Source organism: Agelaius tricolor, unplaced genomic scaffold, assembly GCF_023055355.1.
Source record: "Agelaius tricolor isolate 1412-34295 unplaced genomic scaffold, bAgeTri1.0.p SCAF_9, whole genome shotgun sequence".
In the NCBI taxonomy this organism is placed as follows: Eukaryota; Metazoa; Chordata; class Aves; order Passeriformes; family Icteridae; genus Agelaius; species Agelaius tricolor.
This window is the reverse complement of record NW_027269269.1, coordinates 13568660-13588525: the sequence shown is the minus strand read 5'-3', so window position 1 is coordinate 13588525 and position 19866 is coordinate 13568660. Positions and strand designations below refer to the sequence as shown.

General features: G+C 37.4%; 1 protein-coding gene across 1 annotated transcript; it reads right to left on the bottom strand.

Annotated features, from left to right (window-relative positions):
• Window positions 1-133: 133 nt before the first annotated feature.
• Window positions 134-16439, bottom strand: CHORDC1 (cysteine and histidine rich domain containing 1). The gene is made up of 11 exons (XM_071432798.1): window positions 16249-16439; window positions 12869-12918; window positions 10793-10849; window positions 10153-10313; window positions 9484-9584; window positions 8497-8555; window positions 7418-7488; window positions 7037-7142; window positions 5870-5989; window positions 5171-5233; window positions 134-4645 (listed from the first exon to the last, which is right to left on the bottom strand). Exons 1-11 carry the CDS (start codon window positions 16310-16312, stop codon window positions 4502-4504), a joined length of 996 nt encoding a protein of 331 aa, XP_071288899.1. The 5' UTR covers window positions 16313-16439; the 3' UTR covers window positions 134-4501.
• Between the last annotated feature and the right edge of the window lie 3427 nt (window positions 16440-19866).

Here is a 19866-nt window from a genome sequence, read left to right as displayed (position 1 = left end):
TGGCGATGCAGTTTCCCTCCTATTTAGACTTACATGTGGAAAACGTCCACTTACATTTTACTTCAACAACCATGCTGCAAACTAACAGGGAAGTTCACACCCATAACAAAAGCAGTCAAACACAAACCCCAAATGCAGCCAGCATGTAATAAGAATTTTATTGGATACATTTAGAAAAAAACTAGAGCATGAAGACACGAGATTAATTTCTGCCTGTAAGTTTTGTGAATGTGCAGAATCAAACAGCCATGCGAAAAGTCATCTCCTCTTCAACTGTAATTCAAGACTCTTATAATGGCAAAATTATTACCACCCTTAAACAGTGTTCCAGACACATAACTCATTACTTTAAAAAGGATCTCCTTCCTGAACAGAAGTAAAAAAAAATTAGCAGCAAATCGGGAAAGACCAATCATTAACAGATACAGTATTTAATCAATACTCATGCCATGTTTAAAGAATGCAAGCCAAAAATGGATCATTTGTAGAATAGGTATATTTTTTTCCCAAGGAAAAAATTCCTAGTAAAACTAATTCCTAAACTACTGAAATGGTGACTTGATAATGTACACAATCCAGAATACCATCCAATGGAAGATTTTTCTGTCAAGTTGTATCAGCACCTAGGAGTCAAAGTAGCTGATCAGCCCTGTGCTTAGCAATGTATTAGCATTTCACATAAATTTCAATTCCTCCAAGAAATGTTGTTACAGATACATGACCATAGAATTGTTAAGATTGGAAAAACCTCTAAGATCACCAACCACAAGGTAGCACCACCACCATGTTCACCATTAACTCATGTCCTTAAGTGCCACACCCATGTTTTTTAAAACACCTCCAGGCATGGTGACTGCACTGCTTCCCTGGGCAGCTTGTTCTAATGCCTGACAACCCCTTCCATGAAAACTGTTTTTCTTAAAATCCAATCTAAATCCCCCCAGCACAACTTGAGGCTGTTTCCTCTCATCCTCTATCACTTTTCACCTGGGATGCAATGTTAGATAGGAAATATGTTAAATAGGAAAATGGGCTTATACACGAGGGAAAAGATAAAGATTTCTGTCATAAACTTTTATACCCATGCAATTTTTTGTATTTTAAAGAGATCGTGAAGGTGAAATTATACATGCACCTGGACAGTAAGCTCTGACTCAGGTAACATGCTTGTGTAACACATAAACAACCCATACTGAAACACACTACAGCTCTTAAACACTTATTTATAAAAATATAGTTAAATTGTATCAACTTAATTTGATAAATACAGCACAACATCCAAGAGCATGAAAAAAGGATGAATTTGACACTGAGTATTCCTGTTTATACTGGTTTGCAATATAGTGTCATATTATTAGACAGGTGAATGCCTGTGATCAAATATCACTTTGCTTACTTGACAAATCTTGCTTTTGGGAAAGTATCCATCATGATTGGTTTAGCACATGACAGTTGGCCTTACCTTCTCTCCACACTAATAAAAGTTACAGCCAAGCCAATATTCCATCAAAGTGTCTGCTACCACTATGCATGTCAAGATGTCATTGCATGAAACACCAGGAACGACCCTTGGTGTGTTGAAGCTTGGTGTGAGCAAATTCTCAAAACACACAAATTCAGTGAGTGATACAGCTCTCGCAGCTTCAGGATAGATGCAGACATATGGTTATAAAAAACTGCTAAGAATTGCTGCAGTTAAAGAGACAGCTTATGGCAGTCAAGGCCATCTGAATGTTTATACTTTTATTTTGAAAAGCATCCCAGGCCACCGAAAGTATGCTGTTATTGTACAATCTATACCTTCTTGCCTGACCAAAGCTGGTGGGGTTTTCATGGGTTCTTTAATTTGTTTGCTTGCTTTTTTAAACAGGTAAGCTTTAAAAGTGGTTGTTTTGCCACTGATGGGAGGAGTCATTATAGAACACCTGATGTATCTTTAGCTTTGTTCTCAAAGCATGAACAACAGGAGAAGAGTGGGAGGAATAAAAAAAAAAAAGCAAAAGCAAAACTTGGGGACTGTGTTCACAGGAGCTTTCTCCCACTTATGGCCAAGGTGACTAAGCTACCAGCAGAACATAGTTTGAAAGAATGTAACTAGTAGTTACAGGATCCCAAAGCCTGCAGCATTCACATGTGATGGCCCATTCATCCACATTTCTCTCCATTTGTTAGTGCACTAAGGCAGAATACGACTTACTGAAAAACAGAAATTGTTTTCCCAAGGAATTCCATTTTCCATGTAGTTCTTTAAAATAGGTTTTACATTACAAAAACCTAATGCACATGAGGATGCAAATTAAGAGAAAATATGTTTCGCATATTTTTTTAACATATTTAGGATATTTATATATCCATATGGATAGACACATTTGAACTTGCTTGTTAAACAAGAACTTTATCCTGGCATTTAAGCACTACTAATTTTGCTGTCCAAGTTCAGAGTTCTGCACCCACAAACACAGATGGCATGCTAGTAGCTACAGCTATCTAGAATTTTTCATCCACTGATGTTCTCAGTGTCACACTAATAAGTGCTCCACTTGTTGGTTCAGAACACATCAAGCAACATCTGTTCAATTTTCAGAGGACCACCTGGCAGGCATGTATTTTATAAGCTTGTACCCTGTCACTTTGCAGTACCTGACATTTTCAGATTTCAAAAAGAAAGAGGAAAAAAAAGGCATTATTAGAGGTTAACAGAATCTATACAGCAGAACTTAGAGCTGAAATTTTTTAAAAGGGCCCAAAGGACCATACAACCATGCTCAAACTAAGTAATTGAAGACAAAGGATCTTGAAATTAAGGTAGTAAAGCACCAAAACAATTTTATGTATGTGTACATACATATATATATATTTGTATCACCAAAAAGAAAGTGTTACCTTCTTGGTGTTCAGGGATGGTTTCTTTGGTAATGTATTTCCTACTACTTTAAGCATGAAGTAGGATTTCAAGTACTGTTAGAGTCAAATCATACCTCTGTAAAACAGCAAGATTCTCAGAAATCTGTATTTCACTTCATAATGCCTTTACTACACCCTGTGTTTCTCCTGACACTATTCCAGGTCTGCCAAGGCTGATAGATGAGCATCCACGTATTTAACAATCCACAAACCCTTTTGTTTACGTATACGGGAGTAGGCACAATAAATGGTGTGCATTTTTTATTACTTTAATAGGAAAATATTTTTATTTCAGCTGTAAGCCAAATTTAAGAAACTATTCCAACCAGAAATAGAAAGTAATGTTACTGTGTGTGTTGCTGCCTGGATTAAAAAAAAAAAAAAAAAAAAAAAAAAAAAATCACATTTTTACAGCTATCCTGTTTTCAGCCACACACCTTTACTGATGAACTGAAAACAAAACTAAGGTCTTGACTTCTAATTACAGCCTGCTCAAAAGATACAGTATTCTTTCAAAGTATTTTGAGTCAAAGGTACAATTACAATATGAGACAGAGATTGTAAAGCATGTTGTTTCTCCTAAGTTTTGCCCTGTATATAACTGCAGTTCTTAGATGACCATCCTCAGAGTCAAGAGATACACATATCTATATGGAAATTGTTTTACCAAGACACCTACAGTGTGTCCTGGCTTCTCCTACTACACATATCCATCTACTTTGAGAAGAGTCTTGAGATTTTCAATGTTGTAAAATAGGACAGACTATACATTCTAAAGGCTGCCAAATATATACAGCACTTTGGTAATTTTACAATAGTTTGCTGTTTGCATACTCTTCACAGCTGAAATGCTAAGTTATACAGCCATTTCACTGTCCATTTGCTTTTATATTTAACTACTGAAATAGCAAACGTTAAAGAGTAAAAAAAAAAATCCCTTCTTGCCACCTTTTTTAAAATTTTAACCTGATCTGCTTTGATACATGAAAGACAGCAGGAGCCAGCAAGTACTGAAATCCTTGGAATAACACCATTCATTTCATTCCTACATAAGCCAACAGGTATTGAAAGAAATCTTCGTTTCAGAACACGAAACTCTACAAGAGTACAACTTCCTATTTCTGTTTATGTAACCTTTTACTCTAGATGTAGAATTACATGCCAATCAGTTCAATCTCAGATTTTTGGATCTGCGTTACTGTAAGCTTCATAACAGTGTTGAATTTAACACAGGCTACCAAACGCATCCAGTCTAAACAGAACAGCTGAAAAACAAAGACACTCACTGTGAACAGAGAGCACATCTACTGGGATAGTCAGTGCATGGAAGGGAAGGTTGCAAGCAAAGGGCAATAGCTGTTTTACGCTAAATTCCCATGGAGACATCGCATCTAGCATAAACATATCCATGGGAGCAAGAGCAGAAATAACTGTTACCCTTTCAAGTTTACACCCCCATTTGCTGTGCGTCAATTTCTTTCTAGAAGGGAACAGATGAACTAGCATTAAAAAAAAGAAATCTATATAAAAGTTAAATATTTCATTACAGTAGCAAGTCACCACTTCATTATGGGAAATAACTCGTCTCTTGGAACTGTTATTGATCCGAACTCTCCTGTTTTGGTTGTGTGTTGGATACTGGTAACTCCAGACTGGCCCATAGCAGGGGCTCTGCTTTTCTCATAGTGAGCTCAATCTTTGTAGCAGTCATGTTCACGTAACTCCTCTTTACATCGATCACCTAGAACAGTAAAGGTATTTCATGCTTTAATTTAACAGACACCGGGGATTTAAGTTAGGGAGTACCTCATCACTAAATTTCAGTAGATGTTTAAGTAGATGAAGATCCCTCTAATATCTTGAAAAATCAAGACGGTTTCCCATTCCCAAGCTTTGGAATGTTTATGGCATAAACATATGCTGATGCATATCTAATATACATTGGCTAACATACATAACCAAGGATTTTCTGCAATACCACTACCATGGCGCTGAGATCAGAAAGGACCTTGGAAGGCCACTTTCTGTACAAAGCAGTGCCCATTATGATGTCACACTGGATCTCCAGGGTCATTTTATTCAGAATTTAAATGTAATTACTCAATGTCATGCAACAGAAATTCTTTCGAAAAACAGAGTAATGAGGAAAACCAAACCATCTTGAAAGAGAAGAAGCTAATGGCTTATGCTTAGGTTTCCTTCTGGGGTTTTTTGTTAGATTTTTTTGTTTGCTTCTTTTTAATAGAAAAAATATTTTTATACTTACTCCCCATAACTTCACACTACGATGAAACTCCTTTTCTCCTTCAAATACAATATGGATATTTACCTAAACAGGAAAAAAAAAACAAAACAAAAGAAAAGTTTGTCATGGCAGTAAAACATCTGACACCTTGAGAATGCTTTAACAGAATATACCACTTTAGGACTTGGATCCTACAATGACCAAAGTGATAAAATTGTCGCTCTGAAATAGAGATGGGTATCTATTTTAATAATTATGATACAGTTGCAATCAACAGTGACCACTGGTATCTTATCATTTTAGATTAAGAAATCAGAGAGACATTTTAACACCTGTTTAATATTAGTAGCTGTGAGACAGCATGAAGACAACAATGTGAAACAACAATGAAGAATGATATCAAATTACATTAAGTCAAATACAAGTAAATGATGACTATATTTATACATATGGTGATGCAAACCCATCATGCTTGAATTTTAATTATGGAAGTCAAATCAAAGATTTTTTTTGCATACTTTATTGCAGCTTTAAAAAAACCCCACACATTAAAGTGCAGATGTCCAAACAGAAGGGAGAAAAAAGCTATACATACTTGAGCAAACACAAATGCCAAGAAAAAGCAGTTACTCAAAAAAGAGTCTTATGCTATCTCTGCCTTGTAAATAAAACTGAGCAGATTTTCCTAGGTTCAAGTTGCTGAACTTGGTAGAGGCTTACCATTGTGCTATTAGCTTCTACATAGCTCAGATCAGGGACAGAGTTTTTAGCATATACAGAAACAGTCACTTCTCCTCCAGTCTGGTGCCAATCATGCCTGCATGGAACTACTTTAGTACCCTATATAAGGAAAAAAGTACAGGAAAAAAAAGACTTAGAATTACATTTGAATATTTTTTTACAAGATTAACAGCATAAACACCCAGAACTTTTTTAATAGCTAATTAGCATAGCTAATAAAGGACTGTATTTCATCTTCACAGGAGACTCCACTTGCAATTCTTTTTACTAAGAATTTCAGTATCTCCCTCTCAAACAAACTACAACAAAAAAACGTTACTTGGTGGATCAACTTCCTCTCCAAGACTACAGTTAACCAGCAGGTTATAAAAAGGAACTGAACACAGAAAAGAATGCCATGACTCCAAGAATGCTTCATAGTCCTGCAAAAAAAAGTATTACTCTCTGTTCTCTGATGCAGAAAAAGTAAGTAAACTGTGAAAAAAGCCCTCAAAATAAAAACAAAAAGCTAATGTAGAAAAACCCTTTGTTGGATAGAAGCCCATTATCTCAATACACATACAATTAATATACTCATGGATTCTTTAAATGTGGATAAATTTTTTAGTCTTTTTCTACAGTCTCCTGCTTTAGACTCACCATTTCAACTTTTTTTAATCCCTACTTTCTGCCCTTGCAAATAATTTTTGAACAAAAATATAAATATTCAAAGCAAGCAGCAATTGTAAGATTTAAAAGAAGTAAAGGATTTATGAAGTAATTGCTCTGGAATGAAGTAATGAAACTACACTCCTTATAACGTATCTTTATTTTCTTTCGTTAAACATTCCTGATGTTTGCAGTGTCAAACCCTTTTTGCCTCAGCAACAGACAACATATTCATAACAAGAACTTTTTGTTCACCTGCATCCATCATGTGACCAAATACAATATTCTTAAAGAGTCAAGTACTCCTGTACCACAGACTACTTCACACTCCATGTCTCAGTTTTCCTGCTATGTACATTATGTATCCTCCACCTTATGTCAAAGGTGGTGATCTGTAATAGCTCAGCTACAATAATAATTCAATCAAGCTACAAACTACATTTTAGTATTCAAAATTCAGAATAGCCAGTTACAGAATGCAATCCTAATGCTACTTACTGCATCCTTTTTAGTCCATATGTGTGTTCCTCTTGTGCAGCCTTCTTGAGCTAAAAATGTATTGAAGTCAGAAGTTTTTCTTTTACAACAGCTCCAATACTTCATCCTTGAAAGTTTGCAAAGTAATTAACAAACAATATTTAGGACACTATTTACAGTGAACATTTAAGCTCTTTCCTTTATGCAGTATTACTGTTACTTCCATATACTCTTTTCAAGCATTGTCATTTTTGACAGAAGAGGGAATAGAGAATAAATCAAGACAACATTTACAAAGAAAGCAAGAATACACAATAAACTAGTTAAAAAAACCTGAAGTTAACTGAATACTAACCCTTCACAGAACACAGGTACAAAAATGGAAGTTAGCTGAATACTAACCCTTCATGGAAAATAGGTACACCAGAATGGTATATACATACTTCTTCTGTGCTGTGTGGTCCTTCGTATGTCTGGTGGGACAAAGCATTTAAAGTGTATTACTGCTACAGGATTTGGAGCAAGGAATAAAATAAAACACAACAAAAACCAGAAATAATCACCAAAGTATGACAAAGCTTTTGGGTAAATACTCTAGATTTAATGGCTTGTTCTAGCTTTTCAAAGTAAGTGTTCAACCTTCCTTCACAGAAGGTTCTCTGGCACTGCTAAGAAGCTGTACTTTATATTAATTCAATGGCACACATCAGTGGTGACACCACCTATGCTCACAAAGGTTACTGCAGATCCTCATAGAGATTTTTGTCTTTAAAATACTCTGAGCATTCAGAGAAAACAAGAACTTAACTTGAAAATAAATTAAATTTGTCATTCATAAAACACATGGATTCTCTATAGAAAGTAAAATAAACAATATACAACTTAGCCACAGAATATCAGATCAGTTCTTCCCAACACAAAGACTGCCAAAGTTCTCCCACCAGAGCTTCAGTAGATAATGCAAAATCTGCCAGGTAAAATAGCTATTTAAATTTTACTGTCCCATTTTGCACAAAACAAGCCTGTCAGTGTAACTTTCACTTAAAATGACTACATAATATAATGACTAATTTTGGTACTAGAAGTGTTAAAACACTGACTTTTTAATTCTTCTTGCAGGAAGCATTAACTGTTAAGATCTGTAGATACTTCTTATCTATACACATTATCAAGAGCAACCCAAGTGTTATCAGTAAGCCACCTCTCACCAACACTATATTTATTATGTTAAGTTGAAACACCTCAGTACCATGGATTTGACAAGCTTACTAATTAGAAGTTCATGACAAGTTTAAGAAAAAAAATCTTTAACTTTCTGTGAACAACTCACATTTGTTCATACTAAAGTATGTTATCAAATATGCATTTGTTAAACCCAATGGACTTTATGCCATTCCAAATTAACTTGTAGCACACAAAAAACCAAAACTGCTCACTTAATAGCTGAGCAGCGGCATTTAGAGTACAACTGAACCACTTACTTTTGAACAGCCTGCATTTTTACATGCCGTCCCAATCTTGATTTCATCACTATCTTCCTCTGTAAACAGATTATTAGAGAAAATAGCAAATGAATTGAATAATTGACTGAACACTTTGCTTTTATTATGGACTAAAATGAGCAAGGAGGAGATTAGAAAAATCTTCCTCTTCAAGATTCTATTTTCTGCCTGACAGTAAAATCTGCTAGAGAGGCAGAGAGAAAAATTCCAAATGCTGTATTACCTATGCATCAAATTCTAGGCTCTGTATCTTTACACATTTTAAGTGGGGTAAATAAAAAAAGATTAAGAGGATCATTACAATCACAGGGGAAGAGAACAATCATTCACCTAGTTCAGTTTTGTAAAACTAAGAATGTAAAAGGCTTCAACTGCTGTCTATAAATACACACAAGGAAATAATTTGGATACCATGGAGAAAGAAGAGCTAAATTAGCTTGGCACAAGAACAAAAGAGCATAAAATAGCCACAAGCATAGGTTGAAATTATAAAGTTACCTAAGGAGCAGTGTAATTCTGGAACCAAATTCCAAATAAAATGTGGGAAGAAGAAAGAGGAAAAACAGACAAGAGAGAACCGACTAGTCTTCTAAGGAATTTCACCAATTTATGAAGGCTTTATATTATACTGTCTCTGCAATAATAGGGAGTAAAGTTCATTTCTTGGTAACTCTGTCAGTCACACATTCAGAAATGGATGTTCCCATTACATCCATTCTAACCACAAAATCTTAGCAAAGACACAGTTCAAATAATGCTAACGACAGTGAACTGCTCCTGACAACCAAGTCTCCCATGTTACCCACATCTGAACTTCAATAATCATTTCCTGGACTGGAAGGTATTTCAGATTATTAAGAAAAAGAACATAATTACAGGAAACTATCACTTCAGAAATGACAAGATCAGCATTTATTTTTGTGACACTTAGCATCACATACCTACTTAATCTCCCTGTCTCCTTACCTTTTCTCCCTTCATTTTCTGATGACAGTTTCAGTTTATCGAGAGCTTGTTTCAAGGAAGCTGACACTTTCAGCTGCAAATTTGTCATTGGCTCATCTGGGCTAAAAAAATCCATGTATTAGTGTCAACTTACTTCGTAAGAAAGAATTTAAAGAAGACAAAGTAGTAACTTTTAATCTTCCTACAAGCTCTTCCTTTCAAACCTCCCTTCAAGAAACAAACTACACTTGTAAATGCCAATCTGAACTGTTTATGAAAAAACAGACTAGAAACTTAGAAGGCAGTCTTGGCTTTCAACTGGAAATCCTATATATTCTACAAAAATAAAAATAAATCAGAGATACTAAGGAATTGAAATACAAGCATTCAAAAAATATTTTTATTACTGTTTAAAACACTTAACACAGTTTCTAGTGGCATTTTAAGCTATGAGGTTATAGACTTCAATTTTTGCTTCTTGTGTTGAAAGATCAAGTACTTCTTTGTCATAACAGAATTCTTTTCTCGTATTTTGAAGCTCAAGATAACAACATCACTTCTACCAAAACCATGGTCTTCTAAGGTTAATTTCAGAATTTCATGAAATGTACAACACTGAATAACCAAGCAAGCTTTAACCTGGCCAACTGACTACAAATTTGGAAAACCTTAAAGTTCCATATACCGTACCTTGGTCTCTTAATTGTTTCCAATGGTTTTGGTGCCTGAATTATGTGTTCTTGAAATTTGGGTTTCAGTTCAGCTAGCTCCTTTCGCTCAGAGGTAGTTTTGACTTCTGGTTTAACAGGCTCAGGAGGTTTCTCGCTGTTATGGAAACCCTTTGTACAGCCCTATTGTGGAAAGCATATGTTTTTATTTATATATAAATGCAGCGTAGTTCATTCGCATGAAAAATTAACAAAAACTGCAACAAGTCTTCTTGACTCATTTCTTCAGCTCCATCTTTTCCTGTGGCCCACTCTTAACACTGGCTGCAAAGGAAACCCTACCACTAAAGTGGAAAATAGTCTCATTTTCGATATAAGTTAAAAGAAAAATGCATACTTTCTGTAGTCAAGGAAAGAGGCAATAGATGCTGACCACCCTTTTTATTAGCAAGCAGTTCTATCCAAACCTATTTTGATAATTCTAACAAAGCTTGAAAATGAGCTTTGACTTCAGCATTATATGAAAAAAAAAAGAGGATATAAGAATTAAGACAGTTTCAACAGAATTAGGCTAATTTAAAACATGTAAGCACATGCACCATTTAATATTAATCACTGTCACTTGACAAGTATAGAAATTGTAAAGAATCATGAGTACATACCACAATGCTTAAGAAGTCAGAAAAGTCTGTTGTTCTCCTCTTACAACATGACCAACCCTATAAACATTTTGGAAGAGAAACAACATAGGCATGACTACTGAACTTGACAACAGCTTTAAAAAAGCAAAATATTTATTATATTTCTTTAAAAGATGTGGCATATCAAAATTAGCAATTGTTTCCTTCCCTACTGTGGACAATAGTATCATCTGCATTTTTAAAAGTCAGAGAAGTTTTCTAGTTTGCTGGTGCTGCCTTAATCAGAAAGTTCAATAAATGTGAGGCAATACTTCCATGACAAGTTAGGAGCCAACTCTGTGCAACGGAAAACAGAAATGCTACTTCATCTATTAAGTAACACATAAGCAAAACAAAGACTACACCTGAGACCAGGCTCATCCGTGACTCAATGTTCAAGGCCTTCTTCCAAAAATGAGAGGGATTTTTTTTTCTTTTTCTTGAGCACCACTCAGATCTTTCAATTTCTTATTTCCCACCAACAGAATTGGATATGTGCATTGCACAGCTATCCAACTACATCAATCAAGAGCACTTTTTATTATATAAACCAGAAATTCAACTTTAGAGCAAATTGCCTTGCCACTGTGAATAATATATCTTAGAACTCAAAGAAGCTTATTAGAGGCAACAGACTGACTAATGCACCACTGCTTTGAAAGCTTAAGTGGTGCAACACAATGGGTTTTAGGTAGGTGGTTCTAAAATACCCTCAAAATATAAACTATTTCCACAATTGAGGAGACAAAAGGTTCATCCTGCCCACCTAGATTATCTAGAACTCATAGCACGAAGAAAACCGCTCATTTGCAATTATGATAAATTTTTAATTAAAAGGCAAGAGGCAGGATAAGGAGAAGGGGGAAAGTGGTACTTGTTTGTAAACGGTGAGTATGTAAGAGAAAGAGGGAGTAAACATAAGTTTTTGAGCTAACTGAATAACTTCTCCCTTCATAATTATGTAGAAGATTTTTGTACTGTGCTCTGAGTACAGCTGTAATTTTGTACAAAAAAATTTACCATTGTCTAAGCAACTGTAAAGTATTTGATCTAAGAGTATTTGCCCCAATTTGCCAGTGAAACACGATGGCTGATTCCAGAGTCAGGTACTGCAACATAAGCAACAGCTCACAACAAACACACTGCCCAGCACAAATGCAGAAGCTTTCACAAGGCCAAAAGACACCACATTGTTGAGATGAGATGCACTTCCAGTAGAAGTAGTTCTTAAGTACCAAGGAAAAAAACCCCACTCACTCCCTCAAAGCTCAGCTAAACAGCAGTTAAGTGTTCTAAGAAAAGTCACTTAGGCTACATCAGTATCAATAAAGTGTCAGGCTCCATTTTTGGACACCAGATTTTTGACTACAATTAAATTATTAGAATGATTTCCAGCACTGTTTCAGCAGTTATGTCAGAAATGATTCCCTGTAAGCACTTTGTATGCATCCAGTAGATCCTTGAAGAGGGAAAACAGTTTAGCACAAAACCAAGGATGGGCTGTGCCATCAGCCTAAGCACTGTGATATACCATCACAGGTATATTTAATTCTTCACTGAAGATGGAGCCCAAGAATCCTGGGCAGGTGCATAAGAGGCATGGGTGACCAATCCAAATTTAACCAACATCCTCATTTGGCTGATTAAATGAACATGACTGTTTTTTACAGCAGACAAATGTCACATACACATTAGTATCCTGGCCACATTAGACCACAAGCAGCTGCTCTGAATTCCAAGCAGGTTAATTAATTTAAAAAGAGTATGAAACCTCTCAATGGCTCCACAGTCCTATTTAGAGGACCTAATTAAACTGCTGAGAGACCTAAAGTCAGTTAATCAACAGGAAACAGTCATCTAGACTTGCACGGCATTTAGACCATATGAGTGGAGTTTTTAATTTCTTTTTCAGGAATTAGTAACTGTGCTTTTCTAATTTCATGGGGTTGTTCATGATAGGCAGAACATCAGTTTCTCAACACTGAAAGATCTGAAATTAAAAAGATGAAAAACCAAGCAGATAATAGATAATACTTAAAAGGACAGTTGCATACTTACTTTGAGAGCATCATGAAAAACAGGCACACCTGGATGGTATGTGCATGAACCTAGAAGACAATGATTATTGTTAATATTGAGGCACACCAAGAATATTTATTCATATGATTACAAACCCAGCAAAAATGCCACATTCACAATTAATGTATGCCATGAGCTGCCCCACCTCCCTGAGGGCACATCATTACTCAGAAAAATCCAGATTCCTCCAAAAAAGCTATCTGAGTGCATATATTAAACATAAATAATGAGGTCTTCTTTCTTCTTAAGGATTATACTACACAAACTAGAAAGCAGGTATCTAAGACAAACTACTATTTCCACGTGGAACAAGGAAACTCTCTGTGGATCATCCCTGGCCTCCATCAGCAATCAGGCCTTACTGGTAATTTTGCAGAAGTAAGAAGGTGACCCTATGGCTACCTGACGGACAGAAAACACTGATTTATCACTTCAAATACATCTATTTGAACTGGATCAGAGCTTTCTGTTGAGAAGTATTCTGTTAAAAAAGTCTCTTGATGCAAATCGTGAGTTCATGATTTGAACTGTAATTACCTTGGTTTTTTTTCAATGTTTGTAGTATCCTAAGCCACCTAAGGATTTGAACCCAAAGGTTAGTCTTCCACACACAGGCAGTTTTGATGCATCAATACTATTTATTACTAATAGATTCTGTACAAACACTACACTGGAACACAACCTCCATTAATGAAAGTGTTTGTATTCACAAATGTTTATCAACATTACACAGCTGTTCTCTTTTACTTGTATTCCTTTAAAATGTAATAAAACTGCTCTGAGTATATAACTTCGCACTGCCATTTACTGCATGGACAGTATTTTACTGGCTTGACTCTAAGCACTATCTTTTAGCCTTTAAAGCAAAATTGGAAACACTTAAAATTAAGTGACACAAACAGTAACAATGCCCATAATAGGAAGCAAAAAAAAAAAAAAGTGATAAAGAACAATATGCCTACAGATATTTAATAGGCAAAAACCCCAACCCAAATGGTTTTATCTTTTTTATAAATATGTAGATTTTTAAAGAAACCTCATTTAGTATAATTTTCTTTGATTTTATATTCAGGCCTATGTTTAAAGCACTAATAGAGTCTGAGGGACATCAGTTCCCACTTTAACTCAAAATGCACATATTTTGGGACATTAGTCCTCCAGCAAGGCTTACAAATACATCCATAAACCTCTATCAGTTCCTTCAGTTTCAGGATGAAAACTAATGCTGGTAAACCTTACAGGAAAATTAAAAAGAAAAAGGTGGTTAGTTTGCAGAGAGACCAGGACTTCACTGTTAAATCAAATAAAAATAAAAGCAAAGGTTATTCTTTTCCAAAAGTATGAAAACATATCATTATAAGTACCATGAGAGTAAAAATAAGCTCTGTTTTGTAGCAAAGATTATTTCTGAGTCAGAAGACTTAAATGAGTATTTCTAATTATTCACTAGAGATGCTGTAAGTAACAGCTACCATTTTAGAGACCAGAACCATCACAAAATCAACTAACTCAGGGGTGGCTATGCTCTACCTCAAGGAAGACACAGACAAGTGCCTGGTGGTCCATCTGGCCAAGTGCAATCCTTTTTCCCCTCTCCCTGGAGCCTGCCCTGCAGTAGGTACCAGGTGGAGCAAATGACAGCCCACTTGGCTGCTGCCTCCTGAGAGCCCTGCGTGCTCCAGGAGAGGAGATGCCAGGAGAAGGAGCCCTGCAGTGCCTCAGCAGAGCCAGCGGGATCTGACCACTGAGCAGTCTGACCATTGTGCCTGCCAGAGGACAGTAAAACACCAGCCCATCTGTGCTCACACTGAGCCCAACAGAAAATTAGGATACAAGCAGATAAGCATATCCTAGTTCTGATTCATATGAGATCAGATTGCTGCAGCTTTTGGTTGCTATTCTACACTTTCACTGAAAACAAACAAACAAACAAGTTACCTCTCCACTGCTGTTAATACCTTTCCTTTACCAGGAAGACAAAACTATGTCAAAGCTGTTTTCTCTAACCCTCAGATAATTTTTGGAGACACAAGTACCATAATTTTTCAGGTTTTTGTTTGTTTGGAGCTTTTTTGATGTCAATTTCATAGTCAAACTGATCCTACCATGCACTACTATCACCTTACTGCCTGCATCCTTATTAAAGCACTTCATTAGTCCTTTCATTAAATGTCAAAGTAGAAATTTGTAGGGGTCACCCATATGCAAAACTGGGTTCTCTGCAGTGATCTGCGAATAATTTCATTTACCTTCAGAAATGCTTCATCTAGGACACAGAGATTCCACTACATGTTCTAGCCACTTACTGAAACAAACTGCATGCTATGAAATTGTTTTCCCCAACCCAAGCACCACAGAGCTAGCATATGGCCATGCCAACCTGACCTAGTTTACTACAGCTTGATCACAAACTGTAAAGAAGTGTTACTTTTATAAGGAGCACAGCAGGTCACAAAGTCCTAATAGGATTTCTTTTTTTTAAACAATATCTGGTTTGCCTTTTGGGGAAAAGGGGTGTAGAGGATGGTGGTGGAAGAGAACACTAAATGTAAGCATTCCACAACTGTGCCCACTTCTGCTGTTACTCACATTAGCAAATCCTACTCAATATGTTGCCCCTCTCTATGCAAAACGATGTAGCTCAGAAAAATAAACACTCTTTATTGCCACGGTTCTAAACCACGAAAAATGCACAAGCTAGAACATGTCAGCCTACTTCTACCCCTGGGGGGGTCCCTAAAATTAAATTAACACAAAGAGAGGATTCTAGAAATTCAACCAACACAGTTACTCTATAAACCAGGTGAGGGCGAGCCTTCTGAAACTCAACTCACCCTTCTGCACCTCTGCGGAATTATGAAACCCCAAACGACAGAGCTTTAAATACACTTCCCTAGCATTCCCAGCAAACACAGAAGCACTGCAAGCGCTCAAGGCACTTAGAAGAGCAGGCACACGTGTGCAATTCAGGCACATTTAATTACCTGCTGCAAATACACACACTTGAATTAAAAAAACAAAACAAAACAAAACAAAACAAAAACCAAACCAACCAGCCAACCAATCTAAAAACCAAAAACCCGCTGGTAACTGCGATAAATGCAACACCCACAGAGGCCCTGAGCAGAGAAGCCTACGCTGGCCTAGAGAGCCTTTGGCACACATGACAGCGCCGTGCCTGCCCCGGCCCCACACGCGTGTCCCCGGGGCAGCCGCACCCGGGGCCGGCTGAGAGCCCCGCAGCGCCGCGGGGCCCGGGCCCGGGCGGGACGGGCTCACACCGCCCCGCAGAGCCCCGGGGCCGCCCCCGCTCCGGCAGCCAGGGAGGCACCGCGCCCCGGCCCCTCCGCCGCCCTCACCCTCCGTGTTGTTCTCGGGGTCGAAGCGCTGGCCGCAGCCCCGGTTGTAGCAGAGCAGCGACATGGCCACGGCACCTCCTGCCCCGCCGCCCGGGAGAGCCGAGCCCGCTGGAACACGGCGGAAGGAAGAGGGAAGGAAGGAAGGAAGCCGGGCAGCAGCACCGGGGGCGGGGCGGCTCCGGCGGCGGAAAGAGCCGGCCGGAGCCTTCCGGAATCTTCACGAAGCTTCGGGGGCCGGCGAGAGCGGGCGGGCGGCCGCGCAGGCGCTGCTGCGGGGCCGTGGAACCGCCGGAGCTGGGCCCGGCCGTGAGTGGGGCCGCGGCTGTGGGGGAATGCTCGGCCTCTGGAGAGTTCCTGCCGCTTTTATTTTATTTTTTTTTCCCTTTCCTTGCATGTGAGTTTGATTTGGAATGAATGCTTGTGTGTACGTGTTAAATGGTTGTCTCATCTGCACTGAAGCACAGGTGCCAACGTCAGAAGCCTATTAGGAAAAACACTAATTTATGTTCTCTTAGCTCCCCGAAAGTTTGTCCGGCTGCTCCTGACAGCTGGCTAGCTTACATATGTTCTATGTAGTGTACATTATAGAGGTTGTATTTAAAATCATAGAATAGTTTGCAGTGGAAGGGACCTTCAAGATCATCTAATTCCAACCCCACCAAGATAGGGAAGGGAACTTCACTAGACCACGGTGCTCCAAGCTCCATCCAACCTGGCCTGGAACACCAGGGATCAGGCATCCACTGTCCCACTGCCTCACCACCCTCAAAAAAAATGTTTTCCTACTACTGAGTCTAAAATTTTCAGTTTGAAGCCATTCCTTCTCTTGTCACTACATGCTGTACAGACATCTACATTATTGTGTACAATTACAAACTGATTCCTCCTAGTTAAACACCTACAGCACAGCTTTTAAAATAGAATTGCCCAGGTTGTTTGTACAGACTATGAGAAATCCTGCATGTGTGCACAGAATGAACCAAAAAGTGCTTCTTAAAAAGGAGTTTCAGGATGCAAAAGGATCATCGGGAGACTGCTTCTGATGTAGCCCTGATCTTTTGCACGCTTGTGAGTTGATGCCTGATGGCTGCTGGCATCTTTTTATGTGTGTTGCACATAAAAAAAATACACATTTGTCTGAACCATCGAATATTGAGTGCTTCCCTCTGATCTGCAGCTCCTATTGAGGCTTCTTATAGTTTAAAGAAGAAAAAAACTCCATTCTCTTGCTATTTACCAGAAGCATTTCAATGTATAAATGCAGGTGGTAATAAGAGTTTGGAAAGAAAGGGGATACATAAGAATGCTTCTCTTTCTATATAAAAGCATTTAATTATTTCTTTTTTGTTAGATGCCTTATAAAATAAGTAGAAGATGGACAGAAATGTTGCATATAGGTGTATGTGCATCATTACATCATTACATTATCAATTCTTCATAAGGTGAAGAATTGTTCCTAAAACATAAAATTCATGTTTTGAAGAATTGTTCTTAAAACATAAAATTCATGTTTCCTTGTCAGTGAAAGTGCCACATGAAAATAAAATGTGATTTATATCCATAAAATAAGTTTCGTGGTATTTCTGTGACCATGGTAGCATTTCAGCCATAGCGTGCAAGCATACATCCATTTTAGAAGGAGCCAACATTTTGCAAAAATGCAAAAAAGTTATGCTTCTGCAGAGGCAGCTTCAATTTCTGTTCAAGGAATATTTTTTAAAAATTCAAGAGGAGTTATTTTAGCAGTGTGGTATTTACTGGATTAAACAGTAGCATTCCTATGACATTAGTAATGGAGTTTGCTTCTAACACTCAGAGGAGACTTGTGAAAAGAAAAATACAATCCATGTGTTCCCAAAAAGTATCATGTGTATATTCCCCATCTAATTGCTATCTCACTGATATGGAGACCTGCCTTTATATCTTCCAGACAGAAATCAAAAAAGAATGCATTTGCTTCATAATTCAAAATTCTACAGCATATGGCATTAAAGAAAATTCACCTGAAAACTCAGTTTGTTGGTAATTTTAACACACACAGTCAGATCTCTGAAAGTCACTGAGCTGTATCCATCATCTTTGTATGTGACACTAAATAGAATGAGGTGTTTTGTTTCCCAGAACACTATAGAAGCAAATAATGGTTTGTAATCAGCTCTTGAAATTGTGTGTATTCAGCACAAAACAATACTAATTGATAGTATGTAATCCTCATCTCACAGAAGTCTGCACAGCTTCAAAAAGTCATTTTTTGTGCTTGATAGGAAGGCATGAGAGGCTTTCAACACAGTTTTGGAAAGGTAGAAAGGTAGAAAGTAACTTGTTCAAATAAGATTTAGATAATCATCTTGTGGGCATGACAGACTTTAATTTATTCCTATATATTTTGTGTAGAAACTTTTCATTTGAGATTCAGAGTGATAAGGAATAATGGTATAATGGATGATCACTGGATTTTGGTTCCATAGAACTTAAAATATGAAAAGTATATAGATAATTTTTATGTGTTTTGCCCTTTATTTTCAGTTTCAAAGTCTTCAAAGTGTTGGATTCCAGAGTGTTAGACAAGCTTTTATTGTGCCTTTAGTGATTGGATCTTGTATTAGGTGTTATAAGACATCTTGCCTGAGAAATAGTGAAAGATTTGTGAGTGCATGCTTTTTATTTTAAGTACATCTGCTCTATTTTTCTCGTGTCAGAAATGTTACAGTTAAAAAATTTTGGGAGCGGTGTTCTACCTTGAACAGACATAACACAGGAGAACATACACTCTATATTTTAGGTATGTATGATAGTAGAGGGATTAATACCCCCCCAACCCCCTTTTCTTCCTTTTTTTTTTTTTTTTTTCCACTGAGCTAGATTCTGTGCAAAGATTTCCCTGAAAAAAGCCACCTTGAATTTCTACCAGTTAAAATTAATTCCATTTCATCCATGGTTAATGGGACTTAGGTATATTTCCAATGCATTGGAAATGGCATGGCTTCCCTGTAGAACTGGAATCTGTAAAGAAACAGAATGTTTCAGCTCGCTTCTCAAAATGCAGAATCTTTGTAAATTGGATTTCCTTTCCAGTTTGTTGAGTGAGGAGTGTTTCATCCTGGAGTCTTCAAATCAGGAAATGTCCTGATTTTGTGCAGAACTGCTGAATATGGGATTGCAAAAAAGCCCCAAACTAAACCAGTTTTCAGTAAATCTGAAGGAGGGAGAGAAGGTTTTCAATACTCAAGCTTCGGGTGAGAGCTCTGTTGCATCACACCAGAATATTTTTGTTTCTAATCAGAGGCAGAGGGCATTTTGGGCTCCTTCAATTTCCTTGGAACAGAGGGTGAGTCCTTGAAATTTAAATGGATTCTAAGGACTCATTTAAAATCAAGGCAGGTAGCTCTGTTTCAGATCTGAAAATATCAAAATGTGAAATAATTAAACAAATCCTTTCTTTAGGAAGCTTAGCAGACATTTAAAATACAAATGTAAATCCTTGTAAAGCTAAAAGCCAAAAGCCTGCAGAGTTTGCAAGAAACTATCCTGTTCACCTGAATATGTTCAGATTTGATGGGCAGAACAACTTAAAATGTCACGTTTCATGGCAAGGCAGAACAACTGACTTTTTTGGGA

Bases quoted from the DNA above. Each gene is read 5' to 3' on its own strand.
- CHORDC1 (XM_071432798.1), bottom strand. From the start codon at position 16,312: ATGTCGCTGCTCTGCTACAACCGGGGCTGCGGCCAGCGCTTCGACCCC. The intron at 7,143-7,417 runs GTTAGTATTCAG...CAAACTTTCAAG, and splicing joins GTACCTATTTTCCATGAAGG to GATGAAGTATTGGAGCTGTT. The intron at 4,646-5,170 runs GTAAGTATAAAA...TTACTGTTCTAG, and splicing joins GTAGTGTGAAGTTATGGGGA to GTGATCGATGTAAAGAGGAG.